A 24,467-nucleotide genomic window follows, 5' to 3' on the forward strand; every position below is an offset into this window, starting at 1 on the left:
CATGAAATTTGTTTTTGGCAGTATATAATTGCTGCTAAGTGCATTGTGAGAAAATTCATTATAGATCTTTAGACTAAAGCTTTTCAAGATGAGAAATAATGAGTCAACATATCCTAAACAATTCTAAACCTTTATTTTTCTAACAAGAGTGAAAAGAAACAAAGGCAACATTAAAATGATAAGTTTATACAGAAACTCACGACAACTGTGTGTCTGCAATATCAATAATATTTTTACCCACCCATATTTTAACAAAATAAATTGTGACAAAGTGAGATACAGTGAAGTTACCTTAATTTGCAAGAGAATGAGGGAGAGGGGAAAAGAGGTAAAATTGAAAGGAATACAATATGGAGTCAAAAGGATGGGCGCTTAAAAGAAAAAAAAAAAAAAAAAAGAAAAGAGAAAATAAAGGCATCGTGGGAAGGGCGGAGAAAGAAGCCAAGAGGTACAGATATCCATTTTGGGAAAGTAGCACCAAAAACATTAATGCTTGTTTTTAACACTTCCCAAAATCTACTCAGTTTATTCAAAATGCATGACCCCTCAAAAACAGCATCAAACACAAGATTCAATACAACTAAAAAAGAAAATACAAGTGTAACCACGGTGCTGTAGTCTAAGATCAGCAGTCAAAACCCTCCGCTGTACCTCAGGTTCAGGATTCATGCCCGAACACAACGGTCTAAATGAACTCCATAGCTTATCCAACTTCAACGAGTGGGCTCAAGTGAAGTTAAACTGCAACAGCTGGTGCTGAGACAGGCTTCAGCTGAACTAACATTTAATACGGTGGGGATAACGTAGCATACTGATTGACCTCAGAGACAACTCTAGACCAAAAACACTTCTATTGCGCCAAGTCCCACATCGGTTCAACAGTCTTACCATGTTCACAGGAAGAAAAAAAAAAATGGGTCCAGGGAAGGAGGAGAATAAAGTTTGGTTAAGACAGCGAGTCTGAAGGAAAAAAAAAAAAAAATCATGACGGGTGAGATATGGCTGAGTTTAGGATGAGACGGTGGAGTGTAGAAGAAGAGTCATCGCACTGTTAGTGTCTGAATGTGTGAATGAGGGATGAGAAGGGACGTAGGACACAGGCCTGGGGAAGTCCTGCATCTTGTTATAACTTGACACTGTCTTCTGGCACAGAATGCTCTGTCCCTTCAATTCCTCCGGCTAATCCGCTTAAACAGAGCTACAGCGTTGAATATATCACAAAATCTGTCAAAAGGAGAACGGCAAAATGTTAATCTCAAATGAAGCTGAAGTCAAAGCATTAAAACTACAACTTTCAGACAATGAATAAGAAATAAGCCTAAAGCAAAAGCAAGCTACATGGGGCTGTTACCTGTGGATAGGTCTGGACAGGTAACTGAGGGGAGAGGCTGTGGCTGATGGGACAGGTTTTCTTTGACTCCGAGGCATCCAGAGACCTTTCTCCTGCCCCTTCCCCACTGCTGCCTCGGTGGCTCTTTCGCTTCCTTTTGGAGTCCTTGGCTCGTCCGCGGCTCGTTCGTCTCTGTTCTTCAAGCTCAATCTAAGAGAGAGGGAGAGGACAAGAATATCAGAGAGGAAGCCGTTGAAGTGGACAGGGGCAATAAAGGCGATAGATAAAGCAGCCCATTTTCCTATTTCTTCCTAAATAAAACGGCTATCGGTTCTATCAGTCAGACTTATTCTTGATACAACAGAAAAACATTCTTGCATATTTGTACATAATCCGATCATAAAACAGCACTCAATGAATTGAAGTTTAGGACTTTTAAACAGGCTTTAATACATCTGGAATTCATAATATCAATCATAATTAAAATGGGCGACACTGGCAGTCTTCTATTAGCACCAATGTGAACTATATTACAAGTACCCTGTGGAGTCCGAGTACACGTGGGTGGCGTGGTACACATTTATGGTTTCACACCATTTCACTAATCTGACTGAAGTGGCAGTAATGTGCCAAGAAATGCAGCAATGCACCGGCAAAAGCAGAGAAGCAGAAGACTGCTAGAAAGGAGAAATGGATGTAAACAATGCAGGTTTTGAACTTGGACGATAAAATTAGCTTTGCAAATGTTTTATGAGGAAGGAAATGCATTCAAAACGTTTGCTATGCCTTAAGGATTCACACAATGTGTTTTGGTGAATTAACACTGAATGTAGATAGAAAAGAAAACTCCACAGGGAACCTTTAATGAAGTTGTAAGGTGCTCTGATCAGGGTTTCTGCAGGTTTCAACAAGTCAAATTTAAGACTTTCAAAGACCTTTTTAAGACCAATATCACAACATAAAAAAAAAGTCTGATGTCAGAGTCTGGAAACATTGTCTGAAACAATTCCCCGATTTCCTAATTGGCTTTATAGGACTGGTGTCTAGATTGGCTGCAAAATACGTCGCATGTTGGTCTCATTTGTAGTCCTTATACAGCAAATTATATTTGGAATAGCGCCAGAAAGAACTACAACACCACAGAATAAAAAATAAACATTCTGAAGCGCTGCGGGAGCTTTAGAGGTAGGAAATTTAAGACCTATTAGAGATTATTTAAGACCTAGAACACAATACTTTACAATCATTTAAGACTTTTTAAGGCCTTACATTTTGATTTAGAAATTTTAGACCTTTTAAGACCCGGCGGAAACCCTGTTTGATAAGTTTCCAGCTGTTGCACATTTTTTCAACATACTAAAGATTAAAGGTCTACTGTAGAGCTATAAATAAAGACATGTACCACTATATTTATATATTTATTTTCCTGACCTGAATAAGCGTGTGCAGTGTTTCTCTGGGGGGAACAGAGGCAGCTTGCAGGACTCTGTGGATGATGAGTGTCTGGTCCAAGGACACCTCAAGCAGATCTCCTTCCAGCTGCAGCTCCTCCAGCTGGACCCTGGTGGCTGGTAAAAGCTCCACTACCTGGCCTTTTAGCAAAGGCAGCAGGGGCAGCAAAGACCCCACCCCTGAAAAAGTGAGCAGCAGAAGAAAAACGTGAGGACTGGTATCTTGTGTGACGCGTTGCACAACTCAACGGTTACTCTGAAATAGACACTCCATCTTACCTGTAACATTTGACTTCTTGCTGATGCCATTTTCACATCCAGCCTGTGGACAAACAATCATTGTGTTAAACAGGCAGGTTGGATACAGTATAATGAGAAAGTCTGAAGTAGCAATTCAATTGTTACTATACAGAAGATAATATAAAATCTAATTATTTGAGTTAGTAGTCTATATGTGGTTTAGTATTAAAATAAAGAGTCAGAATAAGACGTTAACCTGAGTGCCGTTGCTTTCCTTGGTGTTCTTTTTAGGTGAATTCTCGTCTGTCAGATCAATGACTCCTTCCTCTCCCTCACCTCCCTCAGAGTCTGATAAGACAATCACTGAACTCCCTTCTGTCTCCTTTCCCATGTCTCCTGCTTTCTCTGTTTCACAATGGAGAGTCTCTTTGAGTTCTTGCAGCCTCTGAAGTGCCTGCTGCAGCTCTGGTGTCTCCAGTGCCTCCTTGGCTCGGCCCTGCCAGGTGATGGCCCTCTCTGTGAGACACTGCAGCGCTTCTCCTTCAGGCAGACGCACTGGCAGCCTCTGCAGGGCAACCAGTAATGCCAGGATAGTCTCCAGGCGTGGGCGCCGTGACCGCTGGCACCGCGGACACAAAAAGCGCGAGTCCCAGTCCCACCAGCAGAGGGGGTTCTCTGGTGGTCCAGAGGAGGGGAGCAGGGAGGGGAAAGCAACACAGCCCCCATGGAACCAGTCCTTACACAGATGACAGCGAAGCTGAGGGGCACGAGGCTGACCAGCGCACACGCACACTGACTGAGGAGGGGTGGTACAGCTGTGGTTACTGTTACCGTTCTCTTTTACAGAGTTCTCTGAGTGGCTGGACGTGTCCGTCTCCATGGCGTCCTCCCACCTCCCGTTCTCCTTGTCCTCCTTGCAACTTGCAGTGTTAAGTCCAGATTTACACATGTTCAATTTCTGTAACCTCAGTAGTGCCTCCTTCTCCTGGTGCTCCCCTTCTTTGAATGCCATCACCTAGAGACAAGGCCCACAAATCAAGTTCACATATAGAACTAGTATTTATGTAAAAAGACAGAACAAAAAAACAACAACAACAACAACAACGACACGCTCAATAAACTCACAATAGCTGCAGGGTCTCTCAGGTCCTGAGCAGAGAGGCCCAGAGTGTTGGTATCAGAATCATCTAAAGGCTCATCTAACGGCTCCATCTCACCTCGGCTCTCTCTTCTTTTTGCACACGGACATAATACCTGCAGGGCAACACTGGAGTTGAATGCATGCTTTCATAAAAGGTTGCCTTACCAAGAGCTTGGCTCCTAAAGTGAAATGCCGTATTGATACAAGTATACAGGTAACTTATCTCGTTGCCTATTGTTGACAGAAATTCAATCTATTTAAGTAAAGTTTTAAAATAATTTCCAATTTCCTTCGAGTTGCCCACCTCTAGCAGACTGTGCTGACTGCTCTTCTTCAGGAAGGTCTTGGTGGCCTTGTCCCTCCAGGAGTGAGCGCTGGCTACCTGCAGTTCCAGCTGTCTTAACTCCTGCATGAAGACTGGCAAGTCCCTTCCAATAGCCACCAGGCCCTCTAGGTCATCCAGGCACGGGTAATGCTCCCCATTCTACAACAGATAAAAGATTGAATAATAAAAAATAACATGAGGGACAGCATTATTTTGCAATTACGGGGTATTTCAAATCACACCATTACAGAGGGGTTAGAATAAAAACGGGTGTGTAAAAGACACCAGAGAGGATAATTATTTTTATTTGTTTTCTTACCTGGATTTCCTCTAGATCTGTTACCCAGGCCCGTGCCCGAGTCAGACAGCCCTGTAGAGCCAGAATGTTGGGCAGCTTGACTGGAATTAGCTGGGCCTCATTTACTATTGCCTCCAGAGTAGAAAGAGGGTGTTTTTGCCTGGAAGAACAAAACCATGACAAAGAAATGTTGAACTATTTGCAACAGGATAAACTAGTGCAAAAAAAAAAAACCCTGCGGCAGCTGAAACATAGAGAAATGTTGTATGGTTTGACTTGTTTGTCTTACCTTTGTTCTAGGCAGATCTGTGCTTTCTCCTCCCAACGTTCTGCAATTGTGAGCAGCTCCTGAAGCTCTGCCATGGCCGTCTCCACAGACACACTCTGGGGCACGTTGCAGCCGGCTTCCATCAGGTTCCTCAAAACATCCAACATCACCTCCTGCCTCTCCCCTCCTTCTGTGCCCAGGGTGCGCCTCACCTCTGCCAGCCAATGGCCCTGCTCCTTAAGGCCCTGGAGTAAATTATACTCCGGTACCACAACAAGCAGCTTGGCCCCCTGCTCCAACAAAGTCTGCAACTGCTCAGGTGTTTGAGAGTCCCTCCTCCAGTCCCTGTCATTGGCCAGTACTTGAGCCCGGCTCTGGAAATCCTCCACTGTCCGCAGAACCGCCTTGAAAAACAGACGGTACAGAGGTAGACCGTCAGCGCACTAAGTAGGGGTACAACTTTTAAGGTGAGAAAATTGTAATTTATACAGTATTTTTATTAGTTTTGGAAGGATATGAAAAAAATAAAAGCTAGTTTGCTTAGTGTAACATAACTACTTACCTGCACTTCCTCCAACTGGCTGATCACACAGGGCAGGTTTTGCATCGTCTCTACCAAGGATTTCAGCTCTGCCAAAGTCATCTTACTTTCACTAAAAGACAGCAATTTGTAAGTGCACGTAACAGAACAGTTAGTGTAAATGTTAAGTATGTATGTGTTCTATTTTACCTGGTCCTTGAGTTACTGAGGAGTTCAGCGCTTGTCTGCTGGCAGCGTTCGATGTCTTTAAGAACAGTGTTGAGTTTCCGCAGAAGTTCGTTGTCGGGAAACTTTTTTTCCGCTGCTTCCGTCTTCAGCATTTCCAGGTCATTAATTCCTGCAATTCAATAACCATTTGGTCTTCCAATGTCTTTTAAGATCATAATATTGTGTTGAAAAGTTCATTTGTTGATTCCCCACCTATTTTGTTTCCCTCTTCCTGCTCAAGTGCCTCTTTCACTCTGTTGGCCCAGGAATCAAAAGACTCAGACCGAACCTTTAATCGGTGTAACATGGCTAACAGCTCATCCAGGGTATATCTGTATCTGCAAAGTGAAGGGAAGGATTAACACAGCCACTTTTCACCCAGTATAATCATGGCTCACTGCAAAGCATACACAAACACAAACAATGACAGCTACACAAGAGATAAATACCTGAGGTAGAGTTTTTCAGTGGGGCAGTTGCACAGATCCTGAGTGTGATAGAGACATACCAGTCTCTCGGGACAGTTTGAGCATGCCAGGGCAGAAAGGAAGCACGTGGTCTTACATTTATCACACTGTCTCTCATCGTCAGGCAGCAGCTCAAAGGCCTCGCGCTCTGCTTCAGTAATGCCCTGCAGGCACAACACAGATTTTATTAGACAATCAGATTTCCCATATTCTCTTAAGAACATTACAATATCAGACAAATTCAGGATGGAACCAAACTAAACTATTATTCACTTACATATATAAACTGAATAAATAAATAAATAAATAAATAAATAGAGAAACAAACAATTTCTAAGATCTATTTCTGTGTCTCACCCTTTCCATCAGACCCTTCCGCAGCTTCCTCTCCTCCTGAACAATGATGAACATTTCCCGGTGTGTAGCCGCTGCCAGGTTAAGGTCTAGTTTCTCTGAGGTGGCAGCCATTTTACAGGTGAGCTCCTCGTGGGAGAACACACAATACCTTCTCAGACGCCGGTAGTGCTCAATACAGGAACGGCCGGCAGGCAGCTGAGAGGGAAAGAGAAGAGTGACGTTGATTATTGTGAACGATCGGAAATGAGAACTTGAGACAGTGTAAACGGACGTACCCAGTCTGCAGTGCAGAAGTTAACAGCTTCAGCAAAGTTATATCCCTGATTGAAGCCACTGTGGTAGGCTCTGGGGAAGGTGATGACAAACTCACCAGCACACTGGTTGGTACGTACAACCTGCCAATCAGAAACACAGAAGTCAATCAAAGAATTTATTTTAACAAACCATATTTCTGCTGTGTGCATGCGTGTTTATGTGAGACGGACCGGTACACCGTGAGACATGAGGATATTGGGGTTCATGATGGTGACCAGCTGGTGCAGGAGGTCAGGTTGAAACTCAAACAGCTCTGGCGTCAGCTTCTTCATTACCTCCTCAAGTCGCTCAGCTGCCACAGAGGGAACCCCATACCAAGTCTTGGGTTCACCCCTGGAGAATAGAATACATAAAAGAGAGAAGTAGGGAAGTGAAGAACAGAGAGGGAAAGTTATAGTATTTCAGTCAAAGTACCCTTTCACATGACATTATCATATTCTCTATGTTAAAAGCTGCAATTGTTTAAACCTTTGACTACTATAATGCCAATATAATAACAAACCCACAACAATACACAAAAAAAGCATTCTGTACCAGTGCAGGTAGTTGATGGAGTAGCTCCAGTGATCCTCGATGTGCCAGCAGAAAGCTGAGAACACCATGCCTACATAAAGCCAGGGCACCTTCATCCCAGAGATGTCTCCATTAATGTGGCACAGGAGTGACTGCTCCAGCACGGGCATCACATTCAAATTCCAGCCACTGCAGGCATATTCCTGACCAACAGAGAAAAGGGATTGCACTGAAAATAAGCACTGGACTACGATTATTAAAAGGTCTGTAAATAACCCTAATTACAGGTACCATCTTAACTACACTAGTACCTTTATGAGAAAATTATAAAATCAATTACTTTTGCTTAAATATTTCACTCAATTCATACAGAGTTATGCTGCTAAGGCCCACATTCATTTAAAACTACTTCTGTGGTTTTTTTAGATTTCTACTTATCATTTCAGATTGATTTCTTGACATATTTTTTGAAGTAAACAAAATCCTGATTTATTTTTCAGCAGATTTGGCTGCCATAAATTGCCATTTGTCATACATTCTAGAGGTTTTGGGATTATTGTCATGACAACCAAGAGCCTACTTATCTCCATAACAACCAGACAGTTGGCAAACTCGCTGTTCTCTCATCTCATTTAGCACTGTAATCAAAACTGTGCAGTGAATAGTTTCTGTTAATGCAAACATGTTATTGTCAAAAGCACCGCTGAACTGAGTAGGGATTAGTTTGTAGAGTACATTCTTATCGTAATGGTTATGTTCAGAATGCCAAATTGGCCTTTTACAGTCATGATACCGCTTTTTTTTTTTTAAATTAATTAAATTTATTTATTTATTTATTTATTTATTTATTTATTTATTTATTTATATTTATATATATATATATATATATATATATATATATATATATATATATATATATATATATATATATATATAGTGTAGGGGGTGGTACGGTTCACAAAATCCACGGTTCGGTTCTGTACGGTTCTTGTTATTTTTTCTTTTAATCTTTAACACTCCAGAAATATACTTCAGCATATGATAAATAGCTAAAATTAGCATATTGAATGCATGTTGCACAATACATAGGCAAGGCAAGGCAAGGCAGCTTTATTTGTATAGCACATTTCAGCAACAGGGCAATTCAAAGTGCTTTACATGAAAACAGAATAAAAAATTTAAAACAGTTAAAATACAAGAATAAAAGTTACAGTGCAGTATAAGAAATGAAACATTAAAGAGCAATTAAAACAGTTAAATATATAAAAGCAGATCAAATAGGAATTTCTCTTTATAAGCTTATATAGAAAGAAAGGCAACATCAAATAGATAAGTCTTCAGCCTTGATTTAAAAGAACAGAGTTGCGGCAGACCTGCAGTTTTCTGGGAGTTTGTTCCAGATATGTGGAGCATAGAAACTAAACGCTGCTTCCCCCTGTTTAGTTCTGACTCTAGGGACAACAAGCAGACCTGTCCCAGACGACCTGAGAGGTCTGGGTGGGTCATACTGTACTAGCAGATCAGAAATGTATTTAGGCCCTAAACCGTTTAGTGATTTATAAACCAACAAAAGTATTTTGAAATCAATTCTTTGAGGCACTGGAAGCCAGTGTAGAGACTTCAGTACTGGAGAGATGTGATCCACCTTCTTGGTCTTAGTGAGGACTCGAGCAGCAGCGTTCTGAATCAGTTGCAGCTGTCTGATTGATTTTTTAGGGAGACCTGTAAAGACTCCGTTACAGTAGTCTAGTCTACTGAAGATAAAAGCATGGATAAGTTTTTCCAAGTCCTGCTGAGACATAAGTCCTTTAACCCTTGATATATTTTTAAGGTGGTAATAGGCTGACTTAGTAATTGTCTTAATGTGGCTGTTAAAATTCAGGTCTGAGTCCATGACTACACCAAGATTTCTGGCTTTGTCTGTTGTTTTTAACATTATCGTTTGAAGCTGAGTGCTGACTTTCAATCGTTCCTCTTTTGCTCCAAAAACAACCACCTCAGTTTTTTCTTCATTTAATTTAAGAAAGTTCTGGCACATCCAGTCGTTAATTTTCTCAAGGCACTTAGTCAGTTGTTGTATTGGACTATAGTCCCCTGGCGATAAGGTTATATACAGTTGTGTGTCATCCGCATAACTGTGGTAGCTTATTTTGTTGTTTTCCATAATTTGAGCCAGTGGAAGCATGTAGATGTTAAACAGGAGAGGCCCCAGAACGGAGCCTTGGGGAACTCCGCACGTCATATTTGTATGCTCAGATGTATAATTCCCTATCGACACAAAGTAGTCCCTATTCTTTAAATAAGACTCAAACCACTTTAGTACTGAGCCCGAAATGCCAACCCAATTTTCCAATCGGTCTAGTAATATGTCATGGTCGACCGTATCAAATGCAGCACTGAGATCAAGTAGTACCAAGACTGAAATTTTGCCACTATCTGTGTTTAAGTGGATGTCATTAAAGACTTTAACAAGAGCTGTCTCAGTGCTGTGGTGTGGTCGAAAACCCGACTGGAAGGTATCAAAACTGTTGTTTAGTGACAAGGGTCAATTGTTGAGAAACCGTTTTTTCAATGATTTTACTTAAAAATGGAAGGTTTGATATCGGCCTATAGTTGGTCATTAGTGACGTGTCTAGATTGTTCTTCTTTAAGAGTGGCTTAATGACTGCAGTTTTCAGGGCCTGTGGGAAGATACCTGAGAGAAGAGACGTGTTTACAATCTGTAGAAGATCTGGAGCCAAACAATTTGCAACATTTTTGAAAAGGCCCGTTGGTAGAATATCAAGGCAACATGAGGAGGTTTTCAGATGTTGTATAATGTCCTCCAGGTTTTTATAGTTAATCATACGAAATTGGGTCATGTTGGAATCTGTTTTGCTTGGACACTGTGACAACACATACCCTGTACTCGATATGGAAGCACTGACTGTTTGTCTAATTTTCTGAATTTTGTCATTGAAGAAGGTGGCAAAATCATTGCAGGCCTTTGTGGATAAAAGTTCAGATGCTACTGGTACTGGAGGGTTTGTTAACCTATCGACAGTAGCAAACAAAGCACGTGAATTATTATTGTTTTTGGCAATAATGTCCGAGAAGAAGGACCGCCTTGCATTCCTCAGTTCCAAATTATAAATGCGAAGTCTCTCTTTAAAAGTGTTGTAGTGGACCTGGAGATTAGTTTTTCGCCACCTGCGTTCTGCTTTTCGACACTCTTTTTTCTGTTCTTACCAGTATGGCATTTCTCCATGGAGATCTTTTCTTATCAGAGACAGTTTTTATCTTAATTGGAGCAATGGTATCAATAACATTTGTAATTTTACAATTGAAATTGCCTACAAGCTCAGTGACTGAGACCCCTGAGAGGGCGGGTGTGGACGAGAAAAGCTGACTGAATGTTTCACTGGTGTTGTCAGTGATATACCGTTTTCGTATTAACTTTGTTTGGACACTTTTTTGCACAGAGATAGTGCCATTAAAGAAAACACAGGAATGATCAGATAGAGCAGCATCAGTCACCACAACCTTGGAAATGTTCAAACCCTTCGAGATAATCAAGTCCAGAGTGTGCCCCTTGTTGTGTGTGGGCTCCGTCACATGCTGAGTCAGTCCATAGTTCTCAAAAATACAACACAGTTCTTTGGTCCCTCTATCCTGGGGGTTGTCAACATGAATGTTGAAATCACCAGCAATAACTACACAGTCAAAGTTAATACAGATTAAAGACAGCAGTCCACTAAAGTCGTCAAAGAAGGATGCACAGTATTTAGGTGGCCTGTAGTATTTAGGTGGCCTGCCACACAGTGGCAGTTCTATCTATTGTTTTATTTCCACTGTCATCATAGGTAACATGAAATCCAAAATGTTCCCACACACCAGACTTGTATGACGCTGGTGCATCCTCCAACTCCGGGAAGCCTTCCTCATCTCTCCCACTTGACATTTCTGCATGTGACGTGACCTGCAGCACTCCACCTGAGGAGCGGTCGGCTCGCCACCTCTCAAAATCTGACGAAAATCTTTTAAACTGACCTTTGTCGATCAAAAAAAAGACAGATTCAGCAACTGTATGGCCTATTTCTCGCTTAAAATGTTGTCTGAAACACGTTTCGGTGAACTATTTTCGTAAAATACGAGATCGTATTCAGAACGAGACGCCATTAGAGTCTTGTTTTGAAGTTTTGTTTTTGAGTTTTGAAATTCGGGAGCAGCAAGAACCATGTGACGCGTTCCTCCAATCAGCTGCCATGTGTTGCGTTCGTCACGCTCATCCCCCTCGTCGTTTCCAGTAAGTATTTTAACATAGGTGTCGAAAGTGGGAACTACGGCAGTAAGTGGTCATTAACAGTGTACGGACGAACCGTGCGACGCACACACGCTCCGAACTGAGACAAGCAAACCGAGCGGTTCGGATGTTTTTTCATGAACCGTACCACCCCTTTTTATATATATATATATATATATATATATATATATATATATATATATATATATATATATATATATATATATATATGTTTTTTTTTTTTTTTTTTTTTTTTACATTTTCAACATGTAATTTCAAGCAGGATGCTGTAGTTTTCACAAAACACTGTTAAGGTTACAAAAGAAAACAACGTGCATACCTCCTCTTCCTTTGTGAGCTTCTTTTTGCCATTGTTCATCGGGAAGCCGCTGCCAAACTCTTTGGAGTGTATGTCTGCTCCGTACTCAACAACCACGTCTTCCTCGATACTACTACCTAACCTCCAGAATTCTCTCTCCACAAGCTCAGTGGGAACCATCTACAACAACAACAACAACACACAGGCTTGAGATTAGTCTCCCGCTTTAGTCGGGGCAGGGTGCTTTATAATGAAGAGGTGATGTCTTGTGTGGTTGCGCTTACATGGACAGGCATGTTGAAGTAATCTGCTTTGAAGGCATCTGCCATTTCCCCAAAACTCTGCAGAGTGTACTCTCGTGTAGCCTGTTCAAAGCCAAATGCTTCTGCAGGTTTCTTGCACTCCTACAAAAAGTTACACATTGAGGAGAATCCACACAAAGATTAGTCTTGTGGGTTCAAAGAAACCCAACAAAACATGCCACGAGTATTACAGACATAAACAAGTGCTTCCAAACATTTTTACTAACCTCTGCCACACACTTAGGGCATCGCCAGTTGCCTTTGGGAGGATCAGTGAGTGGGGGTAGTAGACAGTAGGTGTGGTAATTATCATCACAGCCATCACACAGCAAGAGCTTGTCGTCGTCATCTCCCCGACCACACATCCGACACACAAAAGAATCCACCTTTGAAAAAGTGAGGCAAAGAAAAGTACAAAAACGTTCAATCTAGGGCTTGGAGCCAGATGAGTGAGGCTCACGTTTAACTGGAGCAGACAACCACGGTGGCCTATTAAACATGGAAGATAAAAAATTAAACAAAAGATTAGATTGTGGGGAATAGCAGTCATTACTTTGTCAAAGATAAAGAGCAAAGTGCATTGTGTTTACAGGCCTGTATAATCATTCGACCTCTCATGGTAGTTTGTGTCACAGCACAATCCATCTATTAAGCCGCTTTCCGACCAAGTAGTTATAGGAACGTAGTTATAGGAAAAGTCCACTTCTTTTTTTTTTTGACAGGACAGTTAGGTGAGAAAGGCGAGAGAGAGGGGGAAGACATGCAGGAAATCGTCACAGGTCGGATTCGAACCCTGGACCTCTGCATCGAGGCATAAACCTCTCAGTATATGTGCGCCTGCTCTACCCACTGAGCCAACCCGGCCACAGGAAAAGTCCACTTCTAAGCAGATCTACCAACTAATCTCCCCCAAACCCGTTTTTTCCACTTGCATTCGCACTGGCCAAGTGGCCATAGGGACTGGTAGGAGGGGTAAGGAAGTGACGCAAGCACGGCAACGGTCTTTATAGTGTTAAAATCAGAAAACATATACACCAAAAAAAGTATGAACTAAATACTAAATCTAATGTATATAGCATATTTGTCATCATTTTTTCAACAATTTATTCTATTCTATTTAAACAAGTCTCCCGAAGAGAAACGGGTATTTCTCTCTCCCCCGCCTCTGCCTGCTGCGCTGTGGACGTGTGTGAGATGGCCGGCCAGCGAGGTGGAGTTTAACTCCGAAAAGACAGTTAACCACAGGTTCCCGTTAATCTTATGATGGACACGTGTTGTGATATTTAAACAAACGAACAGTCAACGGCGAAATAAAAGCCTCTTATTTACGCGACCGGTCTGAGAGACCTCTAGCTTACAGCAAGGTCTCATCAATTTTCGCAAGACTGCCTATATTCGAAAACTAAACATTGATTTCTCGCCTAAAACGTCAGAAGTGAATTTAGTGATGAATAAGATGGCGAAAATTGTTAAAATTGTCCCGTTGTTGGTCTGTCTGTACCGGAAACCCGACCCTCGTTGACCTAGGTTCCTATGCTGAAAAGGGAACAGCGAAAAGACCCTGGCCTGAAGTAGGAGCTGAAAGAGTTACAGGAACTGCGGCCAGAGGAACTTAAAAATCCCCAAATTGGTCCAGTCGGAACACGAGAAAAAAAGGGTTCTAGGAATGTTATATTCTAGGAACTGCAAAAATCCCTCCGGTCAGAAAGCGGCTATAGTCGCTCCCGACCCAATGGTTCCCCATCAAGTTGTGTTAATGTTTTGTCCGTCAACGGAGTGTTGACGCTGATTAACGCCAGACCAAGAAGTGAGCCCTGTCTACGACGAGAGCTAGGCCTTTCACCTTTAACTTCAGCCAGGCGAGCTAGTGCTTAGCTCTGTAGTTTCATTCAGCCCTAGACGTAACGATAGTATCAACTTTTCCCAGGGTTGTAGTTATGCCCTGACATTTAATATTCAATTATGTAATGTTCATCTTAACTTTGACTGCCACCTGGGTGCATTCTTTGGTCTACTTACACACTGCGAGTTGCCGAGGTTGCGTCTTAGCCTCATGGTCATTTTGGTACAAGGTCCATCTGTATCCTCTTCCTCCTCCACTTTCCCTTTCCCATCCTCTTCCTCTGGTTCTTCTTTCTTCACTTCTGTCTTAACTGTGATGGTAGGAGGAGGCAGTATATGGCTAGATGTACTCCCATCACTCTGCTTCTCTTTATGCTCCAGCGGCTCCGCTTTGACTGTGGTATCACCAGAACCAGGAGATACACTGTCCTTGATGGTAACGGTTTGAGGCAGTTCATCTAAAAGGTAAGATGTGTTCAGAATCAGAGGTAGCCAGTTATTAATTTAGGACTTGCCTCTTTCTCAAGTCATTGCTTTAGTTGCAAAACGAATTGTTCTGATGCAGTGTTGCCTCCAAATGTCCAGGTTTCTCGACATTATTGTTGGCAGACCTAATGACCTTATAGGTTTAACTGTATGTGTCTGAGAATGTGTTTTAATGAGGTTGTGGCTATGGCACTTACCTTTCTTCCTGATGCCTTTGTCCCTGGCCACCAGCCCAAGTCCCATCATCTTAGGCCCTGCACCATAGATCTGTAGCTTCTTCAGTTCTGGGTTCTTCTCTATGTCTTCCTCTGTGGGTTCAGGCTGTGGATGAAAATACATTTTCCTCATGAAGGCAAAGACAGACAACAACTACTCTCCAAAGCACACAGAGCCAAAGGGTCTATGCCAAATGCAGAACAAACAGTTAAAACATGAAAGCATAATGCCATCACAAGAAGGGATTGTGCTTGGTTAGAAAGTAAAGAAAAGTTAGCCTACATCACAGTGAAAGCTTGAACGTTAAGACCCACCACCAGAACACACAATCACCAGCAGTTGCAACCATACAGTCAGAGAAGGGTATTTTAAGTAATTATGGGTAGGATAATTATGAGTCTTGTTTTTTTTTTTTTTTAATCAAATCCTTGGATAATGTTCTAGGCATATTACAAAAAATATTTAAAAGTTAATTTAGGCTGTAATTTGTCATAAAGATTTTTAAAAATATACACATTTTGCTATGTTATGTTTTTTCCTTAGTTTCCTTAGTCTGGACATAGGGCTGTGCGATATGGTCAAAATCTTTTATCCCGATATTGCCAATTCATTTCATATCACGATAAAGCATGTTTTCTGGTAATTCAATAGTCTATATATAATAACCACATGGTAAAGCCTATTTTTGCATAGTCCTGTGTGAATTAAACACTTTACAGTAGCGAGTATTTTCTCATTTTATTCAGAACTAACGTGCATTATGAACATAACGTGCAAGGATCAGAATGTTAAGTGTTATATTATCGTAACACAGTTTGGCAGCTGACTTTCAACATCGCAATAGAAACTATATATATATATATATATATATATATATATATATATATATATATATATATATATAGTCATAAGCTGATTCGGAGTAGCCTTAGACTAGACATTTATAATTTCTTCAATCCAAAAAGCAGGTAATGCTTATTTTCCATTTTGTGTTTGTCTCTGCCAAGTAATAAGCAAGTGTCCTCGTTTTAGACATTTTTGGTCAGAGTTGTTTCCTGTTACAATCACATTTCAACATCATGTTTGAATCGCTATGAACAACAGACAACCAGTGCAAGTACTTCGTTACTGTACATAAGTAGAGTTTTCACGTATCTGTACGCTATTTATATTTCTGGAAACTTTCACTTTTACTCCATAACATTTCCTAAATAAAATGTATACTTTTACTCCACTACATTTCCCCTCAGCGTCTTCGTTACTCGTTACTTGCAAGAAATGGTTTTGTAGGGTGGAGTGAAAGGTTCTTCCTCGCAAAAAATGAATATTCTGACTTTGGGTTTGATGTTTAAGAAGGTGTGGAAACCCTGAATATTATTATGCTTTACTATAAAAAAGGAAGCCACAATAAAGTTTATAATAAAAGTTTTTCTTTACTTTTCCTTCTAAAAATTAAGTACATTTAATATCAGAAAATTACTTTTGATACTTAAGTACAGTACATATCAGATACTTTAAGACTTTTACTCAAGTAATATTTTAAAAAGGTGACTAACTTCTACGTCATTTTCTGGTAAGATACTTTTACTCAAGTATTGCTTTCAAGTACTTTATTCAAGACTGTAGACAACAGTATACAGAATATTGAATAGGTAGGTACTTTTTTTTTTTTTTTTTTTTTTTTAAACATGGTCTTGCCCCCTATTTGATGTTGATCTAATTATTATTTGTACCACACCTTTGGGCACTAGTTCCAGTCTGCCGTATGATTACAAACTGTACACACACACAAGTCACGTGTAATCAGCAATGACAGAAACACAGTAGGTCTTAACGTCACTTTCAATAACCAGTCAGTAGATCTAAAAAGCACATAAAAGCAGGACTTTCACAGTTTATATACATTTAGAACAGGTTCCAACTCAGAACTTTTTCTCTAAACATCCATTAAGGCGCTTTCACACTGGCAGTTTAGTCCTAATCTGGGAGAGGTTTGGCTTCTACTCATGTGTGCACAAAGAAATCACTAGTCTGTGTGCAGTCAGAACGCAACCTGTATTCCCACAACAAGACAGTCATGACAATGACGTTAGTGCCATTCATGGCACAACAACTGGACAGATACAATACCATAAAAAGAGACCATCTAGACAGGTAATGGAAGAAGCACGTTTGTTTTTGACTTTATCACCTGTATGCAACTGTACTCCCTTCAGTCATGGAAATTTAACTCCAGCTGCCCATACATCGTTGTATATTATCGGTGTAGATAAAAAAAAAAAAAAAAAAAAAACAGGCACCCAAACATTGTAGATCAATAGGACTACACAAGTGGGACAGGGAGAGCAGTAGACAACACAGCAGATAAGCAGGGCTTGATGGTAGAGGGCAATCAAACAAGCAAACCTAGAGAGACTTAAAGGCTAACAACAAATACATGTTCAAAAAGGGTCAGAAGAATTAAGACTCCAATACCTTACTGTCCATCAGATTATGATGCTCTGCAATTGAAACCTAATTACATTAAACCCACTAGGTTTTTTTCTGTGCGAGTGCACTCAAAAGAGAATGCATGCAGCCACACTGTTAGCTGCTGTAGTGAGCACACAGCAAGGCAACACAGCAGAAGGCACACAGACAGCCCAGCGACAAAGCATTTCAAGCCAAGTGCGACTACAGAGAAAGAGCATGGGTGAAAGAGGGAAAGCTAGAGAGTGCATCAACCTAACAACTAAACTAGAAAAGTGTGTTTGGCAACTGGAGATGGAGTGAAAGTTTCTTCAGAGGCCTACAGTGAACTGTGCCATTGAGGACATCTGCAACATTAGTTCTCAACAACAATGGCACAGGGATCCAAACTTGCATACATTCAAGACGCAATAGTATGTCTGTTTTTTTTCAATCTGTAATACAATGCCTAAAAACACACTGACAAGGCCCCTAAACACCTTTGTCCAACATAAGACAAAATGGCTCATTTTAATAACCGAGCATGTTGACGAAAAACTAAACCGCTTAAATAAAAACAGAAGTAACCGGCCAGGGAAATATTTCTCTCTGTGTTCATTGTCTGGTTTAGAATGATGCTAATTTAATAACTTGCACCAACTATTATTGTAATGCCACAGAGAGTTTTTATGGCTTTTATGTCTGAAACAGTCATGTGACTCTATTATGGGTTTAGGAGTATGATTGCATGAAAATGTTAGTGCTTAGTTAAAATGAAATAACAAAAACATCTAGACAACTTCAGTAAGGGTGAGGTGGTCTAGGAAAAGAGGCAGGAAGAAAGCGGGGGCGGAAGAGAGCGGGGGCTGAAGGTGAGCTCATATGCTCAAGAGGCAGTACCGCAGAGATGAGTTGAGAGCCAGTGGTGAGAGGATGGGGGGCCAGATCCTCTGGACCCTGCAAGGGGAGACAATAACAGCAACAATAAACTAAGACAAGAGGAAAGAAGGAGATGAAAGAGGAAGGGAGAGAGCCTGGAAAGAACAGAGCCACTAGTTGTCACTGGGACACATTATGAGACAAGGGTCACATTTAATGTAGGACCTATAACGGTCAAACAGGAAATGGTGTGGATCTAGATATTCAATTCTCTCTTTCAAAAATCAACATTAAAGTTTATCTTTTTGAATGTTTGGTACATCTAGTAATGTTTTGGACAGGGCTACATAAACTTCAGTTGTTTTTTTTTTAATACAAGCTGAACTTTTATAAAAAGCATACGATTTGAGACAACCTTATTTCTGTTATCTCATCAATGACTTTACAAGTTGCTGCGAACAACTGGCAGGTAACTCAGCTGACACACTAACATGATTTATTCTAAATGGGACAGCTTTGGCATCAAAAAGAAATGGGGTTGGGAAGGTGTTTGGGAATGTAATTTTGCTGACAACTTTGTTATCATGGACAATTCTTGTAGTCCAGCTACATAATAGAAAAGATATTTACTGGATCTTAAATGGAGTTAAAATAAAGCAATACCAAATGCACTGGTTTTCATATAAAAGCCCATTCCTTAGAACTCTCTGTATCGCCTCAATCATCTGATGCATACCTTTTTTTGTCAATAATCTGCAGCAAGCTTAGTTTTGTTCCTACAAATTCCATAAATAACTAAATATGCAAAACAAAAGATGTATTCCAGCATAATAAATGAAAAAACTAAAATCCACTGGCAAGCAGTACTCAATGTATGATGAGTAGGTCATTCATAACTTTTTTTTGGGGTGTTAGGGTAGAAAGTGAAGCTTAGGCAAGGTTGCATGTAACAAGCATGAGGTAACAGAATGATGGCCAGTCCAAAAGTTGTACTGTGTATTGGCAATAATAACATATTTAAAAAAAGATTGTGTAGAAATATGTGACTTATGAAACAAACAGTTGTGTGTCTACCAGTGAGATGGAAGGAGTGGCGGAAACAAAGCAGAAAGCCAAATAAGCCATGGAGCAGAGAGCATAAACAGCAGAGTTAAGCACAGCAGCATGGTGGGATGGAGAGTAAGCACTGTCATGTGTCGCATCTTCCAGTCACTACACTGTAACCGATGCAAAAGGGCACATGGATAAGCACAGAAGAGTTATTAACATGACAGCATGGGACAAACACTTGAGTACACTGTTGGCTTGACTTTCTGTTTGCCTGTAATGATGGAAGCTCTGTTATTTATTTGGCTAATCAGTGGGCAGATAATAGATGGTACACTAAAACGTACATACAATGTTAGCATACATGGTAAGAGGCTGACAGCCTTGTACATTTGTTGTTCACCCCAGCTTAAATAGCAAGTCAATATCTATTGTACACTGAGGTTTAAAGTCCTGGGAAAAAAATCTGCAGATTTCTTTCAATTGCAACATAAAAACACACTGTAGTTTGCACATTAATTAGTGGAACTTCACTGTTTGTAAGATGAAACTGTGATTACAAGTCTGCAATTACTAAAACAACAAATACAGATAATATCATCAGTGTCACAAATTTGTATGTGTGGTCTAAGTCCTGTGGGAAACCATTATTGATAAAGTAGTCATAGGGCAGGAAAGCCTGGATACCTGGTAGTTAATTTAATTCTTAGGTTGAAATTCAAACAGTGCCACACTGAAACAAAATCCTTAGATCAGTTGCACAAAACCAATTCAATCCAATTTCTATGGTCTTGAAAAGCAGATGTATAAACAAAATTGTTATTTATCTCTGATAGATTTTGAGGCGGCAAGGCACATACAGAAATGTGATCCAAAAAGTGCCCAAAGTACAGTTCAGTATAGGGTTACTGGTCATAGAGGTATGAAAATGTATTGAATGACAAGTAAGGATAGGAACTCTCACTCACATCAGGCTGGCCGCGGTTGGCTCTGCGTCCGTAACTGCTTATTTTGGATGGCTGCACAGACTGTCGCAGAGGGATGGAGTGGGGCTTGTACTCCTTATCCACATCCTCACCATCATAGTGCTTTGGCTTGCAATGCTAGAAATGATGTAAAAAGAGAGCTTACATGAAAACCTGTAAATATACAGATGATCTACTGTAATAATTTTGATTCTAACCAAAAGGAAGTGTATAATGCATCATACAGTGCCTAAGCTACTCTTCGCAGATGGACTCATTTTTAAATGCTTTCTATTAACAGATCACCCCTGGTAACACAAAAAGGAGAGAAGAGAATATGTAGTGTGATACCGGCAATCTGGCACCAGACTGGAACATTTCAAAGGGATAGACGATCCTCTCGTAGTGCGAGCGCAGCAGAGAACCAATGTTCTTGCCTGGAGGGTAGCCAAGCCTCTGGGCCACACGAGCCCAGCGCCGTTCCTTACAGATCATCTCAAAACCTCCTTCATCTGTCACAATCTGAAACAGAAAAGCATTTAGCATTTTTTTTTTTTTTTTTTTTTTTAAACAAGTTTAGAAACCATAGGTAAGAACCAAAAAATAACTTCAAAATGCACTTTCTAAGTACAAACAATTCAATGTATATCTACCCTTGATAGGCTGAAAAGATCAAGGATGCGTCTTTCAATATGTGGGATTTTCAAGGAGGATGCCTGGATCTCCCAAAACCTGGCGATGCGGTCCAAATAATTAAGCTTCACTCTGGTCTCTGCCTAAAATGAGATGCATGAGGGACCACCATGATTACTATGGCCGGTTCCTTCAACAACTTCAATTATCTGTCAACAATGTACAGCTTTGAGGGAAAAGAGAAGAACTTACCTCCAACTCATTAAGCCTCTGGATGCGGGGTGTGAAGCGGAAGGTATCCAGCTCCACTGAAAACGGGGGTTGCCAGTCCTATTTGGGAGCAAAGACATGCAATTAAACTTGTAAGCCTGTATGCTAAAACTACAACTTGGGTAATTTCTGCTTCGATGGCAACTTCTATCATTCAAGGAGCTTAAAAACAACAAATAAACATGGACATGGGAGATTACTGAGATTAGAATGGACTTTAATTGGGTTTAATTCTGGCTTTGGGCTCAAGAACTTGGCCCAGCTTTAACCAGGAAGGATAACTAAGGTCACATACTCAAGAGCAGGTGAAGCTCACACTATCAACAATCAAAGGCCTGCATCCTCACCAATCATTGCCGAAGAAATTATAATTCCTACAAGATCTTGACAAAACTAATAGAAAAAATGCACCCTAAGTAATGTGGCCAGCATTTAGTAGAACAACTATATGTATAACTGCATTATTATGTCCACCAAGCCCTTAAGATGAGCAGTGATGAAAATGACTTCTTAAAGCTGTTTTATTGTTTTTATAGATCATTTTTGGTTAAATAATTTACACAATTAACCCTGCTGAATCTTTATTTTTGCAACACAAACACCCATGGGAATCAGTCATTTGATCTCATCTCATATCAACATGCTGCTCTTTTTTGGTTAATGTTGCACATAACATCGCCATTGACAAGACTAAAACTGTGAGTCCATGTGCCTTTTACTTAGTACTTATAAAACACTTTAAACCCAGTGCCAATGTGTACAAATGTTGCACATAGCACACAGTGAGCATGTCATTTCTTTAACATAATCCAAGCATAAGCAAATATTTACTGGTGGAGGACGAATTTTGCAGATTCCAGATTTCTCTGCGATTGGACGTATCTTGGCGATGTAGCCCAGGGGGTCCTGAAACTCCTCCCATGATGGCTCAAATACTGGACACTCCGGAGGAGGTACAAACTCTTCCCCTTCCATTGCCCTGACAACAGGAAGATTGACAATGCAAAACAAGTTAATGAACTCTGGCAGACTCACTAATGGGCAGGACAGCATCAATACAGCATCCCAAAAAGCATTTTATGTACACAAGTCTTGTTTAATTTGTAGAGAAAAATTTAAAACCCTAACACCTTGCATAGTTTTAAAAGACAATTGTTTTTCTGAATTTATCTGCATTTTCTTTATGACCTCCCAGTACTCTAGGACAGGTCAGAGTGCTGTCAGGACACAGAGTTGTGTGAAACTTATAATTTTGACAAGTATGTTCACTGGCCAACATTCTGTCTTCAGAAAAGACATTTACATAACACACTTATCTCAATAAATGTCCCCAATGATAGTCAACTGAAACAAATTTAACAAAGGCAATGTAAAGTTAACATGTCATCTTAATTTAATGATGAGTAAAAATGGACCAGTGTATGAGAAAATAAAAAGCATATTATACAGCTACCGCAAAAGGCCACTGCATTAGTTTACATATGCTCTTACTACTTCCTGGTCTAGCAGGGCATTGTAATATTGACATCTTAATATATGGCAGTTAGTTCCTCTACATGTTTGATAGTTTATTATTGCCCCCAAAACTTTACATAATAGTCAATAACAAGAGACATGGATAATCCCAGAATGAGGATTTATTTTTGTCCCCAAAATAGTCCTTGTTAAAATCCCCTCCCCCAACATCAGACGGACAACAAAACAAATGCCATGCTCTGTTGAATCAACGGCCTTGTCAATTCAACAGAGCATGGCATTTGTTTTGTGTGAAAAAGGGCAAAAGTTTTAAGTGATGCTTAATCAGTCGCATTGCCGAGCAACAATTAAATGATTTGATTACAGAAGTGATAGTAAGATGTCTGTATGCACTTAAGCAATAAGCATTGATACATGCAATTTGTTACCATAAGAGTGTTGATAGAATAGTCTTCTATGAATTTTGTCCTGGGGCATTCCTCATAAAAATAACATTAAATCAACAAAACTTGATTCTGGGACTTCAGTGACAAGTGTCCCATCTATCTGATTCTCTAAAGGCCTTCAGACAAACAATGGCGTGGAGGCCATGAACCCTAAGGTATAGAAATGAAGGCATCATACTCGCAAGTGGGCTGGGCTAGATTCATTAATAAGAAAACAAATACACAATCACTAGATTGCAGATGCCAAATGGTGAAATTTAAATGTCGATGTACATCTTGTTAACATTACTCAAGAATACATTAGCTGGCAACTGTTAGCTAACTACTAACGTTAGCTACTAAACTTGAGAGAACTGGCGTTAAAACTAACCTAATCGTCCAGTGACAACCATAAGAAAAGAATAAGAACATGTCTCCAATAAATCACCTATAGTGGGTTAGCTACGTGTCATGTATTTATTTTCTTCGGGCAATCATGAAATCTATTTGTGTCCATTGTTAAGCTATAAGAGGCGATAAAGCCGCTTGCAGCTAACGTTAGCATCGAGGCCTTCACTTTTTCACAGTCCCATAGCCTCCCACGGCTTCAAATAACTAGCATTACTTAGCTAACGTTGACTGGGTAGCTGAGGAAAAAGTCATCAATATAACCGCAAACAATGCACACTCAAATTGACGCGAACAACCAGCTAACGTTAGTGTTAGTTGAGGTTATTCATATAACGTTAGATGTATGTGCAAGAAGAAATGCCACAAGCAGTTATTTGTTGACCCTTTACACTAACGTTACAATGTTTCGTTGCATTCCCGTAACTGACCCGAAGACACCTCGATGTCCCGGGGTATGATAGGGCTGGTGGCCGTTCTCCTTCCTCTGTTGTTGTGATGACTGGTAGTTAGCTAACGTTGGCCAGCTGTGCTTGTTCCAGTTGGCTAGCTGACGCGGCTAGCAAAGTTGACCGTTTTTCAGCCTTGGTTCTCCATATACTCCGTTCTGTCAAACACACAGGTTCAACACATGGATGGCAGAGGTTCGTTTAATTGTAAGCGAGAGTCTCAAACCTTATCAATAATGTGACTATCAATCATTTCCCGACCAACATCATCACTCTCTTCAAGCCATCCTATTCCTATCTTTCTTGATGAGACGCCATCTTAGTTTTTTTCTCACGACCGAAGCACAGCCTCAAATCTTCACATCACGTCCCTCACGTTTACTCCCTGAAAGTAGTACCCACGTACGCCAATTCAAGTCATGCAACTACAGCAGGACCGTGCACTAGATATCTATGAGATGTGCAGCCTTTGCGTAAGTAAAATAAGCAATGCCACAACGTTGAAAAGATTTTTTTAAATGCAAATCATTTAATTTAAAAATAAAAAACAATACATATAGTATTAAA

At 40.4% G+C, this 24,467-nt stretch overlaps 1 protein-coding gene across 2 annotated transcripts; it reads right to left on the bottom strand.

The window, feature by feature from the left end:
* Positions 1-111: 111 nt before the first annotated feature.
* kdm5c (lysine (K)-specific demethylase 5C) lies at positions 112-24,275 on the bottom strand. Of its 2 annotated transcripts, XM_031290356.2 has the most exons (29): positions 23,883-24,275; positions 21,974-22,121; positions 21,125-21,202; positions 20,893-21,015; positions 20,591-20,761; positions 20,243-20,377; positions 18,249-18,305; positions 14,882-15,005; positions 14,376-14,656; positions 12,584-12,742; positions 12,339-12,458; positions 12,076-12,234; positions 7,475-7,656; positions 7,111-7,273; positions 6,901-7,020; positions 6,626-6,820; positions 6,251-6,432; positions 6,015-6,139; positions 5,784-5,931; positions 5,616-5,706; positions 5,075-5,457; positions 4,807-4,945; positions 4,467-4,646; positions 4,147-4,275; positions 3,278-4,036; positions 3,061-3,103; positions 2,762-2,961; positions 1,352-1,540; positions 112-1,224 (listed from the first exon to the last, which is right to left on the bottom strand). In XM_031290356.2, the coding sequence occupies exons 2-29, from the start codon at positions 22,115-22,117 to the stop codon at positions 1,216-1,218; spliced, it is 4,788 nt and encodes a 1,595-aa protein (XP_031146216.1). In that variant the 5' UTR covers positions 22,118-22,121; positions 23,883-24,275; the 3' UTR covers positions 112-1,215. The 2 variants fall into 2 exon arrangements, with proteins under 2 accessions (XP_031146216.1, XP_031146218.1); XM_031290358.2 differs by lacking the exon at positions 18,249-18,305.
* Between the last annotated feature and the right edge of the window lie 192 nt (positions 24,276-24,467).

The sequence above is a fragment of the Sander lucioperca genome, chromosome 12 (genome assembly GCF_008315115.2).
Source record: "Sander lucioperca isolate FBNREF2018 chromosome 12, SLUC_FBN_1.2, whole genome shotgun sequence".
Lineage (NCBI taxonomy): Eukaryota > Metazoa > Chordata > Actinopteri > Perciformes > Percidae > Sander > Sander lucioperca.